The sequence below is a fragment of the Bos taurus genome, chromosome 17 (genome assembly GCF_002263795.3).
Source record: "Bos taurus isolate L1 Dominette 01449 registration number 42190680 breed Hereford chromosome 17, ARS-UCD2.0, whole genome shotgun sequence".
In the NCBI taxonomy this organism is placed as follows: Eukaryota; Metazoa; Chordata; class Mammalia; order Artiodactyla; family Bovidae; genus Bos; species Bos taurus.
In genome coordinates, this window is record NC_037344.1 from 71,263,359 (window position 1) to 71,287,339 (window position 23,981).

At 60.4% G+C, this 23,981-nt stretch overlaps 1 protein-coding gene across 9 annotated transcripts; it reads left to right on the top strand.

Moving 5' to 3' along the window:
- Positions 1 to 7,062: 7,062 nt before the first annotated feature.
- SLC2A11 (solute carrier family 2 member 11) lies at positions 7,063 to 22,201 on the top strand. Of its 9 annotated transcripts, none has more exons than XM_024977462.1 (12): positions 7,063 to 7,725; positions 10,995 to 11,093; positions 12,680 to 12,840; positions 16,116 to 16,240; positions 17,859 to 17,988; positions 18,454 to 18,602; positions 19,534 to 19,721; positions 19,835 to 19,945; positions 20,405 to 20,506; positions 20,611 to 20,686; positions 20,941 to 21,068; positions 21,311 to 22,201. In XM_024977462.1, the coding sequence occupies exons 1-12, from the start codon at positions 7,444 to 7,446 to the stop codon at positions 21,509 to 21,511; spliced, it is 1,752 nt and encodes a 583-aa protein (XP_024833230.1). In that variant the 5' UTR covers positions 7,063 to 7,443; the 3' UTR covers positions 21,512 to 22,201. The 9 variants fall into 9 exon arrangements, with proteins under 9 accessions (XP_024833230.1, XP_010812544.2, XP_024833229.1 ...); NM_001193097.2 differs by having other exon boundaries at positions 7,517 to 7,537; positions 21,311 to 22,198; XM_010814242.3 differs by having other exon boundaries at positions 20,941 to 22,201.
- The last annotated feature ends 1,780 nt before the right edge of the window (positions 22,202 to 23,981 follow it).

The window sequence follows — 23,981 nt, forward strand, 5'->3', positions numbered from 1 at the left end:
GGCTGGCTGGGGTCCCAGGCTGTCCTTCTCTCTGAGAACCAGAGCAGCAAAGGAAACGCTCGGCGGCTGCGTGTCCAAATCTCCCTGCAAGCCCAGGCCCCGCTGAAACTGCCGGTTCCTTTGGGAAGCCCCAACGAGGGCCGCCAGAGGAGGGGCAGACTGGGGACCTGCAGCACTTGTGTGAAGAGAGGGTGCCGAGACCGGCTGGTGCAAGGGGACGGGCTAGAGAGAGCCTCCTTACTTGGGTGGAAAAGAGAAACTCCATGTATTCTTCTAATGAACACGGTCCATAGTTTATTGAGCATGGACTGTGTGCCAGGCACTGTTGTGGATGCTTGGAGACACGGTGGCCAACAAAAGATGCTGTCTGTCCTGGTGCAGCCAAGGAGACCGGGGGGTCAGGGGCTTCTGCTAAGATGAGAACTAGTGTTTGCAGGACAGTGCGCTGATGGAGATAAGAGCCAAGTGGAGGCTGGAGGGTTGGGTAGCGGGCCCCTTGCCAGATGCGATGATCTGGGAAGGCTCCGTGAAGAAGTGATGCTTGATTGTCACTTTAAAAAGATGCCTGTGGCTGCTGTGAGGACAGCAGAAGGCCAGAGAAATCCGGGGGCAGGTGGAGGATGCCAGGGATGCTGGTGGCTTGGGCAGGGCAGAACCTGGAGGACCAGGAAGGACGGGATGGGGGTTTTGCCAGCAGACTAGATGGAGCTGTGAGACAGGAGTCAAGGGTGACTTCAGGGACTGAGCCATAGGGGAGATGGAAGGCAGTGGCCTTTCCTGAGCTGGAGAACGCCTGGGGGGAGGGCAAGCGGATGGAGCGTCCTGTTCTGGCCTCACTGAGTCTGGGTGATCTATGTGACATCCGCATGGATTTGGAGGCCAGGCAGGTGGCTCAAGTGTGGGTACCAGTCTTAAGAAGACCAATGGCCTTTGTAGCCTTGGGCCCACGCGAGAGGCCCGAGGCGCGAGGCCAGGCCCAGCCAGCTCGACCTTCATGAGTTAGAGAGAGAAGGTGGACAAGCAGGGAGGCTGCAACAGAGCCAGGACAGGGCTGCAGGGGCCAGGCGGTGGGAGGCCCTGGGACACGAGGCCTGGGAAGTCTCTGAGATGCGCAGCCGCGCCAAGGGCCCTGGATAACAGTGGCCACAAGGGAGAGGAAGTGTTCAGACCTTTACCAAACGGGAGCTCAACCTCGGACTCAAGTGTGACGGGTGAGGGAAGCCCTGGGTGGGGCCCTGAGTGCCCCCAAGGAGACCAGAGTGGAGACAACCAGCCAAGACGGTTATCTCCGATGGATCACGGGAGGGCTAAGAGGAGCCCCTGGGGCGTGCTCTTGGAGGTCCACTTGGGAAGGGAGGTGGGGAGAGAGAGGCGTGGATGAAGGGGGACTGTGCATTTGGTTCAGGCATGAGGAGAGGTCAGTCTGATACAGCAGGAGTCGGATCAAGGAGATGGGAGGCTAGGCGGTGGGAGCAGGCTGAAAAACCCCTCCCTCAGGCAGCCTCTGTTTCCCAGGTGACCAGAGCTAGGTCAGGCTGGAGGTGAACCCGGAGGAGCAGAGCCCACCCAGCTGAAGGTGCGGCTGCAGGCCAGGGATCCAGGGCCTCAGACACCCTGGCGGGCGTCCGCCAGGCTTGAAGGAGCCAGCGAGAGGGGTCGAGGTTCCTGTGTGCGTGGGGAAGGGGAGGCATTCCAGCCTGCCAGCCATCAGCAGCAGGTGCTGGCTGGCCCTCTGCAGGGGTCAGGCTGGGGCTAATGGAAGGGCCATGATGGGATAGAGCCTGTCTCTCCCCTTTGACGGGGCCGGTCAGGCAGGAGCCTGGTTTGGGGCTGAGGAAGCACACTCCTGGGAGGCTGGGAGCCCCGGGTGGGGGCAGGACGTGCCAGGGACAGCGCAGGTTCTACTGCAGACCTTCCGTCCTGCCTGGAGGGTCCTCTCCCAGAGAGTCCGGGGGGTCCCCAGGTGGGGACTCACGCCCCGTAGGAGGCAGAGCAGGGCCTGGGGCAGGCCATCGCCGCGTGTCCGGGCTTTCCCGCCCAGAATCAGGCCCAGGACAGGCCGCTCTGGAGGCACCGGATCCGCGGCTCCCACCCCCAGCACCTCCAGACGGTTCATTACATAAAGAGGTCCCGGGCTCCACTCGTTCCCGGGAGCCAGGCTGACCCAGGAAGGTGGTGTGCTGGATGCTGACGGCTTCTACTCTGTCTGTCTGTCCTGAGCAGCAGGGCCGCCTCCTCTCTCCTGGGCTGAGGACTGTGGGGAAGGGGCCTGTGGTCCCTTGCTGGCCTGGGGCTCCTGCCTGCTGCCGAGCAAGGAGCTTGGGGTGCCCAGGTATGGAGACCCCCAGCTTCCTCCCCTGTCCTACAGGCGGGACAGCACCCTCTGCCTGCCCACAGTGCCCGCCTTCCTCTCAGGGCTCACACCAGGAGAGACCCTCGTGAGCCCCCAGCAACAACCCCAAAACCGGGGGCCATCCCTGCCCACATCCCCTCCCACAGGGAACCCTCCAGCCCTTCCCCCACCCCTTAGTCAGCATTCCTCTCCTGTGACGGCCCAGATCTGACTCCTCCGTTCACTCACTTCTTTCCCTACCATCCTCAGTGTTCTGTTAAAAGAGATAGAGGGAGGGTGCTTGGAAATGCCCCCCACTCCAGGAAGCCTCCCTGAAGGGACCAGAGCTCACCTACCTTCTCTTAGGGCCCTGTGCACTCAATTTTTAAATGTTAGTTTATTCTGAACGCAGCACAGGCCCGAAGCAGAGACACGGTAAGTGCTGGGGCTGCGGAGTCTTCCTGTGGATGACGGGGTGCCCTCACGGGGCCTTCCCTCCACCCCCACTGCTGTGGATGGGCCTCACTGCAGCTCCAGCCCGCGCCCCCAGGAGCAGCTGGGTCCCCGGTGGCCCTTCCTCTCTGGGTCACGGGATATTTTTAGCACTGATTCCGGAACTCACTGTGCAGCAGCTGCTCGTGGCAGGAAGGTAAGACGGACACACAGTCCAGGTGGGCTGCCTCAGGGCTACCCAGCAGAGGGGGCGACCGGGGCCTTCCGAGCCTCGTAGCAGACTCGACCTTCCAGGAGTCTGAGGGTCTCCGAGTGGGCTGGGGAAGGCAGGGGGGCTGTCAGGGTGGAGGAGGAGGACAGAGAGCTCGTGCAAAGGTCCTGAGGCGGCCGGAGGAACAGAGGCGGGGGGCAGGGAGGGGGGCTGCACGTGCTGAGAGGCTGGCCCACCAGGCCCTGCAGGCTGTGTTCTCTGTTCTGCGGGCAGCGAGGCGCCTCAGTGGGATGAGGTCAGATGGCGGCTGGCTCTTTGGAGGGAGCAGAGGATCAGAGGAGAAGATAGCCACAGCCTGCAGTGATGGGCACTAGGCAGAGAGGGTGGAAGGTCCAGGAGGCAGGAGGCACAGACCTCAGTAAGCACCTGGCCCGGTGAGGGAGCTGAGCCGGGGAGGGCCAGGCCCAGTTCAGAGACTGGCTCCTATCACGGAGTCCTGACAAGCGGCTCTGCGCCCAGCCTGCTCCCTGGATGAGCAGTGTGGCCTGGGGCTCCCCACCTGGCCCTCGGTTGGCTGGATGAAGTGGTCCCTCCCCAGCTGCCGGGCCAGCCTGACCCTCAGTGCCTGGCTGTCACGACCCTCGGCAAGTGCCCCGCGCTCCTGCTCACCACTGTGACCGCCGCCTCCAGCTGGCACCCGGAGCAGCTGGTGGGGCCTCCCCCTCTCCGCCCAGGGCTATGTTCGGGTTCAGTGTGGCTGCGGGGCCATGTTTTGGAAGAAGATTATCTGCTTGGCCAAGTCAGCCAAGTGGCAGGGCTGGGGATGCGAGTTCCTGGAGACACGTGTGTCCCCGCGTGGGTCTGCCCCGCCCCCCCCGCCCACTGGGCTGCATGTGGGATCTGGTCCAAATGAAACCTAAGACCATGCTGTCCCATGGCCTTCCTTAGCCGTTGCTGGCCAGCCAGGTCATCAGACAGTTCCGGCCTGTGGTCTGGCAGCGACCTGGAAGGCCAGGGCCACCACTCTGGGAGAACCAGTGACTCAGCGCTCAGAGAGGCTGGGAGAGGCCCGGGGCACCACACCTCCCTCCTGGCTTGTCCCCAGACAGCCCTGCTCCCACACCCGGGAAAGGGAGCCCCAGGCCGGGTGCGGGAACAGGAACCCCGTGCCCTCGGGCCCCCTGGAGACACCACCGCAAGACCTGCCGCCAGTTTACTCAAGACCTTCTCCCAGCCTCGCCTGCCCTTCACTTGTGTGAGGTATCACGGCCTCTTTAAAAAAAAAAAAAGCAAAATTACAGATCTAAGATTAGGTATGAAAGTACCTCGTTGGCTTAGTATGGATAAACAAAACCAGCGACAAGCTCGTTAAAGGTAATAAATAGCACTTCATGTCACAGCCGGACAGAATCCCCTCCCTGGTCAGAAGCCGCGCCCAGGTCGAGCCGGGGCTGGTGAGAGAGAGGCCCCAGTAACCAGGCCCCCAGGGAAACAGGCTGGGGTGTGGGGAAGGCACTGGGGGCGGATGGGCCCAGGAAGGGGTGGGCTCCCTGTTCAGCTCCGTCCCAGACCTGCCCAGGTGGCCCGGCCACAGGGGACTGGCTGCTTTGGTGTTCTCCCCCTCCCCCGCTCCACGGGCCCTGCTGGGAGGGGGCCTCCCTCAGCAAGGAATGCGGGTGTCAGCGCTACAGACGCTCTAACTGCCATCCCCACCGCCCCACAACCCCACCCCGACCCTTGCCTCCAGATGTGGGCACAGCTGTAGTTTTAGAACAGCCAACCACAAGGACATTCTTTCCTTCTAATTAAAATGGCTTTAAATCTCTGGTCCCACAATTGCACTTGGCTCCACTGCTCAGTCCTCGAATATCAGAGGGTGGTCAGGAGGGTTGCTCACCCGGGGGTTGCTTGTGGTTTTCTTTCTTTCTTTCTTCTGAATTAAGTTGGAAATGTGTCCCAGAACTGGAGTGGACGCCAGCTCAGAGGGGAGGGGGCGGGGAGGAGGGCGGAGCTGGGTCTTGGGGTAGAGTCTGCCTCTGGCTGGCCAGGTCCACAGGTGGGCCAGGTGTGTCTGGAGATAAAGAGAGGACGGGGTAGCTGCCCTCAGGATGCTGGGTGCAGGCAGTCAGTAGATACACGTGGGGCCTGAGGATGCAGCGCCTGTGTCGGGGGCAGGCCGGTTGTTATGATGTCCCCATTTCACAGGTGAGCAGACAGAGGCTGGGAGACGGGAAGTAAGTGCTGGGATCGTAGGGGCTCCGTCGGGATCCACCATAACCAGGCCCGTCGCCGGCCTGCTGAGCTTGGTGGTGGCTCACTGCCCACCTTGGCAGCCTGGTGGCCAAGGTCAGCTGGCCTCTGAGCTCCGCCCAGTGCCCACTCTGGAGGCTCCTGGTGTGGAGTAGAGATGCCAGCCCAAGTGGGAAGGCTACAAGGAGGAGGAGCCTTCGAGCAGCCTGGAACAGCTTCTGAGCCCTTTAGGGAAGGCACCACTGACCGAGAAGGACACTGAGGTCAGAGAGGGGGCAGTCAGGTCAAAGGCGTTCGGCCCACCGGTGGTCAGGGGCAGTAGGGGCCCAGCCACCACTCCACCGGAAGATGGGCACCCAGCTGACAGGCGGAAGGACAGACTGGGGCCTCTGGGGTCCAGCCTGGGCCCTGGTTCCAGGCCTTAGGCCTCTGCCCAGACTCCTGTCCCACGACTTCATGGATCAGAGAGGGAAGGCACGCAGCGAGACAGAGGCAGGGTGGGCTGGGTAGCAGACCTCCCAAGCCCCCTCCAAGGCCCTGGCTCAAGGGCCGGGCGCGGGCTGGGCGCGCAGGACAGAGGAAGCGAAATCACCCGGGGATCGCGGAACCGAGGATGCCCAAACTCGGCCAGGAGCCGCGGAGGCAGCTCCTGCTGGAGGGGCCCGCGCCTGGCGGGGCGCCGGCTCAAGCCTCTTTGTCTCCGCCCGCGGAGCCCCAGAAGGTCCCGCCGCGCCGACGCCGGCAGCGCGGGCTTTGTCGGCCCCTCGCAGCCGGAGCGGGTCTCCGCGGCGCGGGCGGGTCCCTAGGAGCTAGCGCCCGGGGCGGGCTGGACGGGTCACCCGCGGGTCTGGAGGCCGCATCTCTGGGGAAGGCCTCGAGCCCGGGTAGTGATGGAGGCCTCATCTTGGGGGGGGGGCGGGGGGCGGCGGGCTCCGGTCGACCAGGCGGCCCCGCCGCTTCTGCGGGGCTAGGAGTAGCCAGCGGCTTTTAGGGGCGCGGACCCGGTGGAGCCCTCCAGGCGGCTTTGCGGTATCGATCGCCTGCGGTGCGAGCCGTTGCTGCTCCCGCCTCCGGTTGAAGGCTGGGCGCGGGCCTCCCCGGCCTCCGCCCTCCCCGCCGCTCTGGGTCTCAGTTTCCCGATCTGCAGAATAAGAGGCTCGGGCGTGTAGGAGCGAGAGCGGGCCTGGCTCCCAGGCCTGGGGAGGGGCGCCACCACCCACGCTGGCCGCGGGCGCGGAGGTCCTGAGCACGGTAGCTACGGGCAGGCCGCCCCTCCTCCCCTGCTGCCTTCTCCGCCTTCCCACCCGGGAAACCGAGAATGGGTGGGACTCCACGCGGGAAGGCCCGCGGGGGAGGCGGCTGTCCACGCTCCCCCGACTCGGGCGTGGTTTGGCGGCCCCGTCGCGCAGGGTCCGCGGCGCCGCGCTTGAGATCTGACAGCCCAGCCCGGACTCCCAGCACGACCGCGGGGCACAGGGTGCGAGCTCCACCTTGTGGCGCCTCAGGGACTCCTCCGCAAGGGAGGCTGAAGCCACCGCGTGTGGGGTGTTGAGAGGATTCGTCATCAAACACCCACAACCTTGACTTGCACATGCTGAAGGTTAAACTCCCGGTTAATGTTTGCCGAAGAGAAATCTCAAGCTTCCTTGCTCAAGGATAATAATTAGTGTCTGGGGAGCCCACGCACTGAGGGGAGGGGGGGGAGCTGACTCCAGCAAGGTGTCCAGGCGGCACAGGGGGCGGGGGGAGGAAGGCGGAGTGGGTGCTACTACAGCAGTGGATCATCTCAAGAGATGCAGAAAGGCGAGCACTTGGCAACTGCTAATATTTTATCTTGCGTATTTTTCCTTAAAAATACATGACGCTTCAAAAGTTCAGAGCAACGAAAATAAAACCCAAGCAGGAGCAAGAGGAATGCTGCATCGTCCCTTGCGGTCTGTGTCCTGTCGCCGTCGTCGCTCAGATGACTTCCTAGGGTGACTTTCGGGTCTATGTTTCCATGACCACAAATAGCATCTTTGGCAGGTCTGGTTTCGATTTGACCTTAATTGACCTCCTGGATTCACGCAGGACCTGAGAAGCCCTAAGAAATGAAAGATTAATCCGGCCCAGTGGATCCGCTAGTTGCTCACCTCACAAAGTCCGCTGGACTGGACTCATCTTGTTTCCGGGGCCAGCGCGGCCTCGCACACAATGTATGCTTGGGCTGCAACCCGAGACCCGCTCTCCCATCCGGGTTCCTACTCCGCGGCTCTGCGGGAGACGGACAGATGAGAGCGCTCCGGAGACTGGTGGGTCGGCCTTTCATCCCTCCGAATCCTGCCCCTCCTCCGGGGGAAGGGCGGAGACACCTGGGCTGGAGGAGCGTGGGGATGTCCGCGCAGAATCAAGGGCTCGGCCTCAGAGTGCCCGGGGACGGGGCCCTCCCGGGGACAGCGGTCTCCCGGAACCTGACAGAGGGCGGGGGCGCCAGATGGAGGTGAGAGGCGGCCCCGAAGAGGGGCCGGAAGGGGCGGCGGCGGAGATCCAAAGAAGGGTGCGGCAGGGACCGGCAGAAAGTCGGTCCGAAGGCCGCAGCGGAGCAATGCACGGGGAACCAGGGCCGGGATTTCGGGCGAGTCCGAGCTCGTTGATCAGAGCCGCCTGCCAAGACCTGCGGGGGGTGGAGGCAGGCTTTGTTGGGCGAGAAGTCCCCGGATCGGAGCTCCCTTCCGGTCTGCAGAGGTGGGCCCGGGCTGGTCTTCGGAGCTGCAGAAACGGGGGGATGGAGGATGCGCGCGAGCCGCCTCATCCCCAATATAGCCTCGGACCCTGGAGACCAGCTCGCGGGCCCCCCCACCCCTCACTCCCTGTGCGCCTGCGCGCGCGTTAAGGTGCGCCTTGCCCCAGCCTTCTCAAGCGCCCACCGCACATTCGTCTCACCTTCCCCTCGGGTCTGCTTCGGGCGAAGGTCTGGCTGGGGCGCAGGGTGCTGGACCTGTCCCCCACTAGCATCACTTAGGTTCTCGTGCGGGCCGGACAGCGCACCCAGACTCAGCAGCCCCTGGCCACTGCGCCCGCTCCTCTTCCTTTCCGGGGCCTGTTTCCCACCTTCGTCTCCTCCACGCTCCCCCTAAACTCCGTCTCCATTCACCTCCTGCTTCACCCAGGGAGCCAGGCACCCGAAGCGCAGGTCCACAACGCCCACCACCCCATCCCTGGGGGCTCCCCGCCAGGGCCAACCCCCCGCGGAGTCCCTTCACACCCCTGCACGGCGCCTCCCCTCATCTCCTTGGTCTTCATGCGGGCGCCCCCCTCAACTCCGGGCGCCTTCCCTGAGCACACCCCAGACCCCGGCCCCTCCCCTTCCCCCTTCTCTCTCTGAGTGTCTGCAGCAGCTGACACTCTACCTGTTCTCCTTGCTCATTTGTTACTGCCTGTCACTCTCCCGCTGGAAGAAAAGTTCCGTGAGATCCCAGGTTTCGTCTCTTTGGTTCACTGCTGTATCCCCAGCACCTAGAACCGTAGATTTATTGCCCAGAATGGGAAGGCAAGCCATCTTTACTCACTGAATGACTCCTCGCTACCATAGCTAATGTTTGAAGGCTTTCATGACCAGTTCGCCGCAGGCCTAGGTGGTCTCCATGCACGGTCTTGGGGAATTAAGTAATTTATGCTGCCTTGGCGACCTGCCGGCCTCCTCCCTGCCACATGGGCTCAGTTCTCACCGGGTGACTTGCCGCTTCCTGCGGATCTGCGCACCCACTGGGACTCTCACGGGCAGGCAGCCCATTAGGGAGCTTCCTCGTGACTCCATCGGGATCGGACTCCCGGGTTCCCACCTGGCTTCCCTCTGTGACTTCCCGCTTGGGAGGAAGTCACTTAGCCTTATAGGAACTTGGCGACCGGCCAGGGTGCCCGGCACAGAGCTGCCCGCAGACTGGTGGCAACATCTTCAGCAGGGTCCTGCCCTGGGAGCCTATTCCCCCACCTCCCCACCCCAGCGCAGTTTCTCACCATCTGGTGGAAGCAGATCTGTTTCCAGCCCTCCATCGCCCCTACCCGCCCCCCGTATCTGCCCCCCAGCTCAGTTCCTGGCTGGATCAGGCACTCGGTATTCCACAGATGAATGAGTAAGTAGCCTTCAGGTTCTGGAAATTTTTCACAAAGTCCTGAGCCAAACATCCTTCTGCCATGAAACTTGTATTTAAATATTAAAAAAGTAATAAATATGACACAGTACTTTATAGCTGGGCGACAATTTTCCAGAACATGAAAGGTAGTATAGAGTTATTGGGAAAAGATCAACAATCCGATTTTTGTACAGTTAACGCTTTGTGAGTGTCTCGTCAAACATCTGAGGGAAGCAGGTCACTGCTCTCTGGGAGAGTGGAGAACCTTCAGTGTGTACTGAGCTTTCAAAAGATTTAATGAGCATGTGTGTGTGTGTGTGCATGCTAAGTTGCTTCAGGCGTATCCGACTCTGTGCAACCCCACAGACTGTGGCTCACCAGGCTCCTCTGTCCATGGGATTCTCCAGGCAAGAATACTGGAGTGGGTTGCCATGCCCTCCTCCAAGGAATTTTCCTGACCCAGGGATCGAACCCAGGTCTCCTGCATCTCCTGCAGTACATGCGAATTCTTTACCGCTGCGCCAGCAGGGAAGCCCCTTAATGAACATACTCTTTTGTAATCAAAAGGGACAAGACAGGGATGTCCCTGGTGGCCCAGCGGTTAAGACTTCACCTTCCAACGCAGGAGGTGCTGGTTTGATCCCTGGTCCTGGGAGCTAAGATCCACATGCCTCTCAGCCGAAAAAAAAAAAAAACAAAAACATAAAACAGAAGCAATGTTGTAACAAATTTAATAAACACTTTAAAGAAATGACCCACACCAAAAAAATCTTTAAGTGGGGGGTGGGAGGGAGACTCAAGAGGAAGGGGATATAGGTATACTTAGAGCTGATGCACGCTGTTATGCAGCAGAAACCAACACAACATTGTAAGGCAATTATTCTCCAATTAAAAATAAATTTTAAAAAGTGTAAAAAAAAATCTTAAAAAAAATTTATATATAAGAGGCAAACTCTAAATAGATGGTGAACCCCTAGGAAAGCTTACCAACCTAACGACGGGGCGTCAGGGCTCTGAGCCTCCTGGGGGTGCCCTGGGGAGTCGCCCGCCCGTCTAGGGGTGCTGCTCCAGGACGAGAAGATGCCCTCTTGTTGTACCAGCTGTGTGTGCGCCGGCTGCCCTCAGCCTGGAGGTCGCCACCAGCATCAGCGGGGCTCCGGCTGCTCTCTGCGGCTCAAGGTGCCTCCAGGTCCCCACACATGTAGGTCCACATGGCCCCTTCTCTTAACAGAGGGGGGTGCCCGGCCAGTCTGTGGAGAAGCTTCACAGAGCTTCACCCCCCGGGGCCCCAGCTCAGGGTGTTGTCCCCTGAGCCACAGCAGGCGTGCCCGGGGGGCAGCTGGGCAAGGGTAGGGGTAGGGAACTGGGAATGGCTGTCCGTCTCAGGAAAATGCCATCAGGGCTGAGGGGCAGTGGGATCCCGGGCTCAGAACAGAAGGCGGGGGACACCTCTGCTACCTGCTCCACGCTGTGTGACGGAGGCAACTTTTCTCTGCCTCCGTTTCTTCATCTGCAAAGTGGGGACGTCACCACCGCCAGCTTCAGACAGATCGCCATGTTGGGACTGGTGGGCTGCAGCCCCGCGGAGGGAGGTGGGGGCTGCCGTCGGCCACTGGGTCCTCTTCTTGCTCCTCAGGCTCAGGGCAGGGTCCTGCTCCTGACCATCTGTGCGGCTGGTATTGGTGGAACTTTCCAGTTCGGCTACAACCTCTCCATTATCAATGCCCCGACCTTGGTACGTACCCTGAGTGCCCACTGTCACCACCCCAGCGTCAACAGCGGCCCACGTCACATCTTCAGGCCGCCATCCGCTTGGTGGAGCTTCCTCCCACGCCTCCACCTCCACTGGGCTGTTCCCCAGGCCCTGCGAGTTCAAATCCAGCTCTGCACTCTCCCCTGAAACTCACATGTGCTCCCGTGTCTCTGATGTCAGCAGACAATTCCCCCTGTGCCCCCAGGGAGGAGGTCCACCCTGACTCTGCCCTCCCTCCTGGAAAAACACAAAGTCCTTCCTGACTATCTCTGGCTTCCAGCCATTTTTCCTTGGGTGTCTGCCATGATCCTAGTTCAGACCCATCTTTCCTGCCGGGATCACTAGCCCCGCCTCCCCACTGGCCTCCCTGCCTTCAGCCTCTCCCCTTGTAGGTCCTCTCAAGTCTGATCAAAGCACTGCCCTGCTCAGAAACCTTCTGGGACTCCCAGTGCCCATAGGAGTAAGGACAGACTCATCTACCTGAGGGCTTCCCTGGGGGTTCAGATGATAAAGAATCTGTCTGCACTACGGGAGACCCAGGTTCAATCCCTGAGTCAGGAAGATCTCCCGGAGAGGGGAATGCCAACACGCTCCAGTCTTCTTAGCTGGAGAATTCCATGGACAGAGGAGCCTGGCGGGCTACAGTCCATGTGGTCTCAAAGAGTCAGACATGACTGAGAAACTAATACACACACACACACACACACACACATCTACCTGAAGTCCAAGGGCCCCTGGGGTCCGAACTTGTCCACCTGTCTCCCGCCTTGATTCCCCCAACTCTGTGCCCAGAGCAGTTAAACACAGACCCCACCCCCCACCCCCGTGGGCCAAGCCCTCCCTGCCCCTCCTGCAGAAGCCCCTCAAGAGCCACCCAGATGCCATCACCTGCCTGAAGCCTTCCTTCAGCAAGCTCCCAGCTGGACTAAGCCTTCTGCTGGTCCCCTCTCAGGGTCCCATTGTCTCTGAGTCCCCAGCAAGCTCGCCAGACCTGTGCCCATGCTCAGCGAGTGCCTGTGGAAAGGCAGCATCTCTCAGCCCCAGTGATAGAAGCCGCCTCTAACCCACCTGACTGAGAAGGTCATGTGTCCTGTCACACAGCTGGGGCTGTAGGAAAAAAGGTCCCAGGACGGAACTGGTGCCCTCCCATCCCTTTGAGGTTAGGGTTAGGGTGCAAGAGAGCAGCTGTCAGCGGACTCACTTCCCATCCAGGAATGGAGCCCGGGGGACAAACGCCCCTCCGGCCTCCTCTGATACCCTGCTGATGATGCTCGCCGACGGCCAAGTCGATCAGAAAGCTGGCCCATGGGGGAGCCCGCTGATGTGGGCCAGGTGGGATTGGGGGAGAGACGGGGCTGATCCTGGGCTCGGAGGGGCCACATCGACACTGGCCGGCTCTGAGCTCCAGGATGGCACACTGCAGCAAAGACGGCACAGCGCCCCGCACTCAGGGGAGTTCCGTCCCCCAACAACGGGCAGGGTGGCTGGGGAGGCTTCCTGCCCTGCGGAGGCAGGGCCTGGGAAAGAAGGCCTGTGGTGGGGGTGCTGACCAGCATCTGCATCCACAGTACGTTCAGGAATTCACCAATGAGACGTGGCGGACGCGAACCGGCCAGCCGATGCCTGACCACCTGGTCCTGCTTGTGTGGTCCCTCATCGTGTCCCTGTATCCCCTCGGGGGCCTCCTGGGAGCGCTGCTCGCCGGGCCCCTGGCCGTCACGCTGGGAAGGTGAGTGCTTCCCACGGACCCCCAAGTGCCTCTCAACAAGGGGCAGCCCAGTCCATGGGCTGAGGGGTGGGGGCAGGTCACCCAGCAGGCCCAGGCCCGGGTCAGCTCTGCACCGGCCCCCGGCTCTGCCTGCCGTGTCACCGAGAAGCCCACATTTCCCGGGGACGTGGTAGAGGGAAGAGTCCGTGCTGGGAGGGAGAGAGGACCCACGTCTGACAGCGGAACGCAGCGCAGCGCAGCGCAACGCTCAGCAGGGTCCAGGCCTCTCTGCCCATCACCAACTCCCGGCATCTGTGCAAACTCATGTCCATCGAGTCAGTGATGCCGTCCAACCATCTCATCCTCTGTCGCCCCCTTCTCCTCTCGCCTTCAACTTTTCCCAGCATCAGGGTCTTTCCCAATGAGTCAACTCTTCGCATCAGGTGGCCAAAGTATTGGAGTTTCAGCTTCAGCATCAGTCCTTCCAAAGAACACCCAGGACTGATCTCCTTTAGGATGGACTGGTTGGATCTCCTTGCAGTCCAAGGGACTCTGAAGACTGAGTCTTCTCCAACACCACAGTTCAAAAGCATCGATTCCTCGGCGCCCAGCCTTCCTCATGGTCCAACTCTCATGTCCACACATGACTCGTGGAAAGACCACGGGTTTGACTAGACGTGACCATGAACAGGTGCTTTCTCCCCGAGGCCCCCTTTGTAGCCACCTGAGGCAGTTCTTGGGTCGAAAGCAGGAGACTGACTGAGGAATGGAACACTGTGAGAGCACAGAGGGCCCTGAGGCAGCTCACCGGACGGAAGGAGGTGCTCAGAAGCCTGGCCTGGGGAGGGCGGGCCTGCAGCCTGGGCTCTCCTGGAGGGGTTGGGGCGGGGGTCACCTTGAGCGCATCAGCTCCAGCCACACTCCGACTGCAGCGTCTGCACTCGGGCTCAGAGTCCTGGGAGACAGCTTGTTACTGGCCGAGACGGCGGGAGAGAAGGCAGGCCAGGCTCCCACCATCCCCTCCTTGGCTGGCCGCCCAGCACCCGTCAGCACCAGTCTCCTGTATCTTCGGCTCCCCACGTGTGCCGCCTCACGGTACCCAGTCCCGCCCTTCCTGAGCCCGCCCAGGGCACTGCCTCGCCACAGCCACCAGCGCCGACACAACCGAGCGGAGCTGCCCGCATGCGGGGTTTCCACGAGGCAGCCAGCGTGCCAGCCCTGCAGCCCTCTCAATATCCTGCCATCTACACGCTGACGGTAAACTTAACTGCCCTCAAGACCTCTCACGGCAAGAGAGACCAAGAAAGAGAACAGACAGACTAATCGAGGGAAAGGAAGCTAACGGGTGAACTTAGTTTAGAGCACAGGACCCCGAGCCTTGGAAACAAGGGAGGGCTCTGCTCCGGGGTTTTGGAGCCGCTCACGCTGTCGCCCGCCTCGCTGACGTCCATGCTTCGGTCTCCCAGTCCGGTATCGGGTCAGTGCTTCCAGGGGCTGCAGCTCTTTGCCCACCAGGGTGACCCCAGTCTTTGCGCTGAGTGGATGCCACAGTCCTGCAGGCCTGGGTCCTTTAGCAGGCTCTACCCTCTGAGGACACCAGCTTCTGCACCACAAGGCTCCTGAGATGACGCCGGGTGCCGTGGGCTCTCATCCGCCGTTACTGAGGTAGCCTCCACTGTCAGAAGCAGAAGTGCACAGGACGGCGTGTATTTAACAGAAGCATCAACTGCAAGCAACAGAAAACCAGGACTCAGCTGGCTAAAACAACAGCCACACCCCCAGTCTGATGTTTCTCCGCTACCAGGGCAAGGCGACCAGTCAGGAGTTATTTCAGGTTAAGAAGATAATGCTCTTGCCTGGAAAGTCCCATGGACGGAGGAGCCTGGTGGGCTGCAGTCCATGGGGTCTCGAAGAGTCGGACACGACTGAGCGACTTCCCTTTCACTTTTCACTTTCACGCATTGGAGAAGGAAATGGCAACCCACTCCAGTGTTCTTGCCTGGAGAATCCCAGGGACGGGGGAGCCTGGTGGGCTGCCGTCTATGGGGTCGCACAGAGTCGGACACGACTGAAGCGACTTAGCAGCAGCAGAAGATAATTCACTGAAGTTGTGGCTTTGCTCCAAAGTCCAAGGTCTTGCATTCTGATTCTCTGGAGGCACTCTCAGCACTACAGTCTTCCCAGTCTAAAGGGTCAAAGGGCAGAGCATCTGGCAGTTGGTCTGGACCCAGTAGAAAACACTCCCCTCACAGGACCCAGGTTTGCAGATCACCCAGGTTTGCAGATCACCCGGGGTAGGTGTCAGATCACAACACTCACCGTGGAACAGGCTGCCTCCAAACTGGAAAGAAGAGATTTTCCCATCCTTTTCTTTTTTTTGAATTACAAGCCGCCTCTGGCCGTTTCCCCAATCAGGACCTGAGCTGCAGGATCTCCTGCCAGCTCTCCTGGTGACCTCAGGATGGCGCCTCCGAGCGCAGCGTCAGGAGCCCAGAGCTGAGGCCTCCTGTCAGAGGAGCCGCCGCCGTGCCCAGTGCCCCCTGCCCAGTTTGGCAGTCTGTCCTGCCGAACCAGCTGGGCAGGGGCCGTCCAGATGTCCTGTTCTGGGCAGTGACTGTAATGAATGGAGGACACGGGAGGTTACCTGGCTTCCCTTCCTTTCCTTGCCAGGGTTTCACTGGGTCTGAGGAATCAGGTATTAGGCACTTGGCTTTACAAAGGACTTTGAGGAGAGCGGTGCTCAGTTTGTAGGGATAAACCCATAAAATATGAGTTCTGTCCATTCAAGCTGTGGTGGAGGCAGAAAGGACAGTAATCTAGGGGTATACTGGAGACGTGGGGCTTCCCTGGTAGCTCAGATGGAAGAATCTGCCTGCAGCGCGGAAGACTAGGGTTCAATCCCTGGGTTGGGAAAATGCCCTGGAGGAGGGCATGGCAACCCACTCCAGTACTCTTGCCTAAAGAATCCCATGGACAGAGGGGCCTGGCGGGCCACAATCCACGGGGTTGCAAAGAGTCAGACACGACTGAAGCAACTTAGCAGGCACCACTGGGGCTGGGGGGTGGGGGTTGGCCCCTGGGGGCATCCCATGGGCGACCCCAGCTGCAGTGGCCGGCGTCACTTCTGTGCAGGCAACTCACACTCCACACACACACACACACACACACACACATACACACACACACACGGGCGTGATCAGGGCTGGATGTGGATGCGGGGAAGGGTCCCTGGGCGGGGGGGGGTCATCCTTGGCACTGAACCTGAGCCTGCCTCGCCTGTGTTCCGCTTCCCCAAGGAAGAAGTCCCTGCTGGTGAACAACGTCTTCGTGCTGGCCGCCGCAGCACTGTTTGGCTTCAGCCGCAGAGCAGGCTCCTTCGAGATGATCATGCTGGGAAGACTGCTCGTGGGCATCAGTGCAGGTACGGAGTGGGCCTGGGGGTCCCCTTTCCTTCCCGTTGCTCCTTATTCCTTTCACTCATTGATCTCTTTTCCAGGCGTGCTTCACTTAGTCATGATTTATCTTAAAAGGCTCATATAACTAGACAGCTGAAGTGGATCTAGAAAAAATGGAAACACTCTGCAGGGCTGGGAGGACAGACATCCCCAGAAGGCTAAGCCGGGGGCTTCCTGGCGGTCAAAGTGGAGAGGCATGTAAGAGGAGACCTCTGGTCATCCCTACAGAAGCCGAGGAGCCTGCCAGGGACCTGGGGCTCCTGCAGGGGTGGGGGGTGGAGCAGAATCTTGAGCGTGTCCACCTGGGCTTTTAGGGGCGCCATCATCAGTCCCCTTGACACCCTACTGTGTATACAGCCGGGTGCCGATGTCCTTACTAGGCGTCTGTTCCTGTGACACAAAGCGCTCCACAATTCAATGGCTTAAAGCCAGCAACACTGATTCACTCACGGTTTCTAGGGGTGAGGAACCCAGAGTGTCTTAGCTGGGGGGTCCCGGCTTGGGGCTGCTCGGGAGGCTGTGACGTGCCAGGCGGGGCTGTGGTGAGCTGAGGTTTGGCCGTGGCTGCTGGGCCTGCTGCTGAGATGCTGTCCCCCTGTGTGCTGTTTCCCGGGAGCTGCGCTCCCAGCCTGCGCGGGTCTCCCAGCAGGGCTGCTGAGTGTCCGCACAGCATGGCAGCTGGCTTCCTCCAGGGGAAGTGATGGGTGACAGAGAGCCTGTGTGTGTGTGTGTGTGTGTGTGTGTGTGTGGTGTGCGCACACGCCTGTGTGTGTGCATGTCTGTGTGTGTGTGTGCGCGCGTGCGCGCGCGCCCACCTGTGTGTGGGCCCGTGAGGAGCGAGTCCCGGGAGGCTTATGGCCTGATCTCAGGAGTCACACACCATCCGCTTTGCCACAAAGCGAGTCACTAACAACAGCCCACACTCAGGGACCTCAGGGACAGAGGGGCCAGGTCAGACGGTGCCTTTGTGCCCCAAGTTCCTAGCACAGAAGGAACCCCTCCCTCAGTGTCTGCAGGAAGAGCGAGGGTACCTCTGAGAATTTCTGGCCATCAGCGCAACCCTGCTCCTCTCGGCTCCCCCAGCCAGTGCTCAGAGAGGCAGGGCCTTGTCACGGCCTGTTTCCCCGACCTGAGGGCAGGGAGGGGCTGCAAGAACCCTGCAGGAGCGCTCCAGCCCTGTTCCGTGTTCCCTGGGCAGATGAATGGTGCCTGGGCACAGCCAGCTGTCGCCCTCTGGGGTGGGCGGCAGGTGGTGGGGGGGCAGCGCCTGCCCGTCCCAGTGCCCTACAGGGTGCTTGGGCACCAGATGCCTCCCTGGGGCAGGTGGGAGGGGGACAGCCTACAGCTGATGGGTGCCGGCTCCCTCCTGCCCCTCCCACTCCCCAAGGGTGACCAGGGCTTCTCTTCCAGGAGTACTGTGGGAGGACTGGAGTCTTGCCTGCCCGACAGCAGGGAGGGGCGGGGGGGGGAAGCCCCACAGGGCTCAGGCTGAGGGAGCAGCACTCGGGCCGTGGATGGGAAGCCAGGGCGCCAACGGGGGCGGGGGAGCCCGCCCCGCCACTGACTGTCACCCTGCACGGCCAGGTGTAGGCATGAACATCCAGCCCATGTACCTGGGGGAGAGCGCCCCCAAGGAGCTCCGAGGGGCCGTGGCCATGACCTCTGCCATCTTCACCGCCCTGGGGCTCGTGATGGGTCAGGTGGTCGGACTCAGGTACACGCCCCCCCACACACTGAGTGGTTAAGGGGCAGCCTAAACCTCCCCCCACCCCCAAGTAGGTTCAGACACGGCTTCCTTGAACGAAGGCGTTGAAAGCCGTCCATGGGCTTCTGGCCAGCGTGCTGCCTGTCAGCCTCTTCCAGCCCCGAAGGACCAGGCAGCAGGGACAAGTCTAGACAGAGGACGGGGCAAGTTTGGGCTTTGAAAGGGAGCGTGTGCTGTTTGTCCCAGAAAAGAGAGGCAAGGGCAGAACCTGGTGCCCTGGGGAGGGCCCTGGAGAGAGGAGTCGCCAGGGATAAAGGGAGGCCATGGCCCTTCCCTGCCATGAGTCCCTAGCTGGGTGTCCGACCCAGAGCTGGCTAGGAGGAGGCACAGGGGAACGGGGACGCTGCCCTCGGGCGCGGGAGGCAACAGGGCTCTGGCCAGGCGGCGCTGGCCCAGCCTCTCCTGTCTCCCCAGGGAGCTCCTGGGTGGCCCGCAGGCCTGGCCCCTGCTGCTGGCCAGCTGCCTGGTGCCCGGGGTGCTCCAGCTGGCCTCCCTGCCCCTGCTCCCCGAAAGCCCGCGCTACCTGCTCATTGACTGTGGAGACCCTGCAGCCTGTCGGGCAGGTGAGCCTCTGGCTTGGGCCCCCGGACCACGCTTGGCCATGGGGCACATGTGGCCAGAGCATGTGGGTCCTCCTTTCTCACGTAGGAAAAGCTGTTGCTCTCTCTGCGCCTTAATTTCATGATCCATCCGTCCCTTCGATGCTCTTTATCAGGGGCCTGTCCTGAGTGGCAGGGCAGTGGGAGGGAACAGACCCAGCCCCTGCCATCTGGGAAACCCCAGCGGGGTGTGAAGAAAGAGCCCGCCACCCCCCCACAGGCAAGATGATGAAACCCCGAGCAAGGGCTCAAGGGCCTAATGCCAGCTAGACTGGTGGGCTCACCTGCTAGCCAAGGCCACAGTAAGCATGCCCAAGGAACAATCCCCAAACCTCCAGCTTAAAACAGCAATCCTTTACGACGGCCTCCTCTACTCATTCACTTGTTGAGCTGGGCTGCAGGACCCTGCTGATTTCAGGGTCAGCGGGGGACCAGCCAGTCCAGCCTGCTTTTGCTGGCAGTTTTGCTCATCTTGGTCACTGTCGAAGGTCAGCGGGGCATCGGCTGATCTCGGACCGTCCCAGCTGGGCTAACCCTGCGGCCTTGAGCGAGTCAGGGGGTAGAGCCAAGGGGCGGCGCACACATGCCCACTTGGTGGGAGCAGCTGCCAAATCCCGCAACCCCAGGGGCTGCGTGGGCACGGGGACCCCTGGAGAGCCGGGGGCGGCAGTGGCAACCGGCCACAACTGTGTCCTGTGTGAGGCACCCGCAGACCACCCGGGTTCTTAAAGCCTTCCTAGTCCGTGGGGCTGTGAAGTGACCCGGAGCGGGGTTTGGGGAGCTCACTATGGGGGCCATCTAGACGCTGGGAACTCAGCCCAGTGCCCTCTGCCCCTCCTCCTCCCCGGTCCCTCCCCTACCCCATCCTTCCCCTCCCCTCCCCTCTCCCTCCCAGCGCTGCAGCGGCTGCGGGGCCCCGCGGACCTGGCCGGGGAGCTGGCCGAGCTGGAGCAGGAGCGTGCCGTCTGCCGGGGCGGGCGCGCGCGGCGCCCGTGGGAGCTGTTCCGGGAGCGCGCGCTGCGGCGGCAGGTGGCCAGCCTGGTGGTGCTGGGCGGAGCCATGGAGCTGTGCGGGAACGACGCGGTGAGACGGCCGCGCGGGGCCGGGGAATGCGAGCGGGCGGGGAAGGCGGGGAGCCGGGGCAGCTGCGGCCGGGCGTGATGGGAGCCGGCGCGCAGCGGCCCCTCTCCTCGCAGATTTACGCCTACGCGTCGGCCGTGTTCAGCCAGGCAGGGATCCCGCAGGACAAGATCCAGTACGCGGCCATCGGGACCGGGGGCTGCGAGCTGCTGGCGACGCTGCTCAGCGTGAGTCTGCTGGGGCTGACCCCCAGCGCCTAGCCCTGCGGCAGACTCTCGGGGTGCTCACCTTGGGGATGCCGACCGTCGGGGTGCTCACCTTGGGGGTGCATCCTGTCGGGGTGGAGACCCTCGGGGAGCTAAGGCTCCAGGCACCACAGGCCTCCAAGCTAAGGCACTTCCACTTCAGGTTTCTGTGTTAAAATGCAGGGAGCAAGCGAGCATTTATTGAACACCTACTGTTTGCCAGTTGCTCACACCGCCATTTTGAGATGGAGAAACCCAATGGGTATTGAGTGATCGCGACCCTCTGCGAAATTAATAATGTCTTAATCCACCAAGTGGCAAGCCGCGCCCACCACCTTCCCCAGCTTCTGCATGATGCCCCTGCCCACTGCGGGCCGGAGGCCTAGGGGACCTTAACCGGGGCTGCAGCGGTGAGTCAGCCAGGGCTCCTTCCCTTCGCAGTGCCTGGTGATTGAGAGGGCGGGCCGGCGGGTGCTGCTGACAGGGGGCTACGGCCTGATGACCTGCTGGGGGAGCGTCTTCACGGTGGCCCTTTGCCTCCAGGTAGCTGGGCCCTTTGGCATGGCGGGTGAGGGCGTGGGGGTGGGGGTGGGGGAGGCTGGGCCCCGCCCACTTTCCCTTCACCCCTCCCCCTGCCCCTCCCGCAGGGCTCCTTCTCCTGGATGGCCTACCTGGCCATGGCCTGCATCTTCGCCTTCATCCTCAGCTTTGGCATCGGCCCTGGTGAGTTGGGGCCCCGGGGGCTCCCTCCTCTGGGCCTGGCTGAAGGACCAGAGGTGTCTGGGTGAAGGATGGGTGGGTGTGCCTAACCCTGACTCCCTCACCCCTGCCTGGTACAGGCTTCTGGGAGGGCGTGGCTGGAGGAAGGCTGGGGGGGCCCACTTTCTTGTCGGGGGCGGGTGGGGGGGGGCCAAGGTGGGGGTAGGCAGGCCAGGGAGCCCTGACTGGCAGCCCCCCGTCCATACTCCCTCTTCCAGCCGGAGTGACGGGGATCCTGGCCACGGAGCTGTTTGACCAGATGGCCCGGCCTGCTGCCTACATGGTCTGTGGGGCGCTCATGTGGACCATGCTCTTCCTGGTGGGGCTGGTGTTCCCCTTCATCATGGTAGGCCTGCCTGCCCCTGCCCCCCCGGGAGCGGGGGGCGGCCTGCCTTTGTTTTGTCCCTGTCAGTGTGAGAACCCCCCGCCCCGGGGAGGCTCCATCCTTCCAGGGAGTGTGACCCTGAATGGGGATGGGGCTCACCTGAGCCAAGAGGGCGGAGGCCCTCACAGGGCCTGTGCTGGGGCCTCCGGTGCGGCGGGGGCTCCGTGGGCCACAGCAGGCCTCGGGTCTCTTGCAACCCCCAGGAGGGCTTGTCGCACTTCATCTACGTGCCGTTCCTCTGTGTCTGCGTCTGCGCGGCTGTGTACTCGGGCATCTTCCTCCCCGAGACCAGAGGCAAGAGCTTCATGGAGATATCGGAGGAGCTGCACAGACTCAACTTCCCCGGGAGGAGCCGAGGCCCGGTGTGGGCTGGCCCCGAGGTCGTCCGGTCCACGGAGCTGTAGCTCGGCCAGCACCGCGGGCCGGCCCCGGGCCCTCCCCCTCCTGTGGAGCCCTCGGTGTGCAGGCCAGGTGCTCAGCCTCAAAGAGACGGTTTCGGGGGCCTCTCGGCGCCCCGTGTCTGGAGGCTGTCGGCAGGAAACCAGCAATGACAAACTCAGAGAAACGCAGGCGAAGAAAATACAGCTTGTGAAGCCTTTGAGAGGGGCGTGGCCACGAAAGGATTTTCTGAGGAGTTGATTTTTTTTTAATCAAGTTTTTTGAGGTGTAATTTACATACAATAAAGTGAATCCACAGTAAGTGTACATCCGGTGAGTTTTGACAGGTGTGCATACCTGCGAACCACGACCACGACCAAGGGAGACTGCTCACCCATCCCTCCTGCCTCTTTGTGATCAGTACCCCCCACCCCAACCTCGGACCTGCCTTCTGTCACTGGCTGTTCCTTTTCAGACAGTTTGATAAAACTCCACGCCGTGTGTATGCGTCTGTGTTTGGTCTTGCTCCAGATAAAGGCTTTGAGGTTCACGCATGTTGTTGCGTGTATTCGCACATACCCCTTTGTGTGGCTGAGTAGCATCTCGCTGTATGGATGTACCATAATTTGGTAACCCATTTCCCTGTTTGTGGACTTTTGGATTGTTTTTCATTGTTGGCCACGATGAATAAACCTGCTGTGAACATTCGTGCACAAGTTGTGTAGACATGTGCCTTCATTTCTTTTGGGTAAATGAATTGCTGAGTTTAATAATGAATGCATGCTTACCTGTAGAAGAAACTTTTCCAGGGTGATGATACCGTTTTACATTCCCACCAGCCGTCCACGAGACTTCTCGAGTCTCCAAGTCCTCCTCAGCACTTGGCATCTTCAGTCCCTTCAATCCAGCCATCCCACTGACTGTAGTGGCACCTCGTGGTGAGCATCTTTTTATGTACTAATACAAATCGCACGCCATTCACAGATCTCCTTTGGTGAAGAATCTGTTCAAATCTTTTGTCCATTATTTAAAACAAAAAAAATATTTTTTTGAGCAGTTTTAATTTGACAGCAAAATGGAGAGGAAAGTACAGGCATTTCCCGTGTGCCCCCGGCCCCCACACATGCACAGCCCCTCTCATCAGTGTTCCCCACCAGAGCGGATGTCTGTTGCAACGCACAACCCTATGTTGCCGCCTCATTATTATCCAAAGTCCACGGTTTACACTGGGGTTTTCTCCTCAGCATTTTGCATGCTAATTTTTAGCTACTTTTCCATGCTAATATTTTCCATGCTGATTTCCTCTGCTGTACATGCTGTGGGTCTACACAGGTGTATGGTGACGTGCATCCACTCTCTGCTCTGTGTGGTCACCCCTTTCCTGCGCTGCGCACCCCGTCGATCACTGATCTTTTTACAGTCTACAGTGGTCTCCAGAACGTCAAATAGTTGGAATCCTGCAGTTATGCGGCCTTTGCAGATTGGGTTCCTTCCCTTAGTAATGTGCATTTAAGTTTCTTTCCTGTCTTTTTATAGCTTTTAAAAGTTCGTTTCTTTTTGCACTGAGTAAAATTCCACTGTCCGGATGTCCCACAGTTCATTTTTGGTTGCTTTTGGAAATTATGAGTGAAGTAGCTACACGCATCCATGCGCAGGTTTCTGTGTGGACATACATTTTGATCCTTTGGGTCAATACGAAGAAGCATGATTGCTGGGTCATAGAGCAAGAGTCTCTTGAGCTTCGTAAGAACCCGCTAAATGCTCTTCTGAAGTGGCCATGCGTTCTAATCCCCATCAGCAGCGAGGGGAGCGTTGCGCCACACCCTCATCAACATTCGGAGTTGTCAGTGTTCCGGATCCCGGCCGTTCTGTTTGTTAATAACGGTGCGGGTGGCATTCTGCTGTGGTTTGCACTTCCCTGAGTTCACACCTGGAGCGTCTTTTCATACGCTAATTTTCCATCTGTATATACCTTCTTTGGTGAGTATCCCTTTAAAGTGACCAATTTTTTAAGTATTTTCTTTTTAAAAAAAATTATTTATTTTTGGCTGTGCTGGGTCTTTGTTGCGGCATGGGCTTTTCTCGAGTTGCGGTGCGTGGGCTCCTCACCACAGCGGCTTCTCTGGTTGTGGGGCTTGGGCTCCAGGGCGAGCAGCGTTCAGTAGTTGGGGTGTGTGGGCTCAGTAGTTGTGCTCCCCCCGCCCTGGAGCACAGGCTCAGTAGTTCTGGCTCACGGGTTTAGGTGCTCAGCAGCATGTGGGATCTTCCTGGACCAGGGATCAAACCTGTGTCTTCTGCTTTGACGTAATTTTTTTTTTTTTTTTTTTTAACCAGTGAGCCACCAGGGAAGCCCCTGTTTGGTCAATTTTAAAAAATCAAGTTGTTTGCTTTCTTATTGTTGAGCTTTAAGACTTCTTTGTATATTTTGGATAATAGCCTTCAATCAGATGCATCTTTTGCAAATATTTTCTCCCAGTCTGTGGCTTGCCCTTTCGT

Coding starts and splice junctions, on each gene's coding strand:
- SLC2A11 (XM_010814242.3), top strand. CDS start 7,444: ATGCTTGGGCTGCAACCCGAGACCCGCTCTCCCATCCGGGTTCCTACT. Junction 19,946..20,404: donor TGCTGGCGACGCTGCTCAGC/GTGAGTCTGCTG, acceptor TTCCCTTCGCAG/TGCCTGGTGATTGAGAGGGC. Junction 20,687..20,940: donor CAGCTTTGGCATCGGCCCTG/GTGAGTTGGGGC, acceptor TCCCTCTTCCAG/CCGGAGTGACGGGGATCCTG.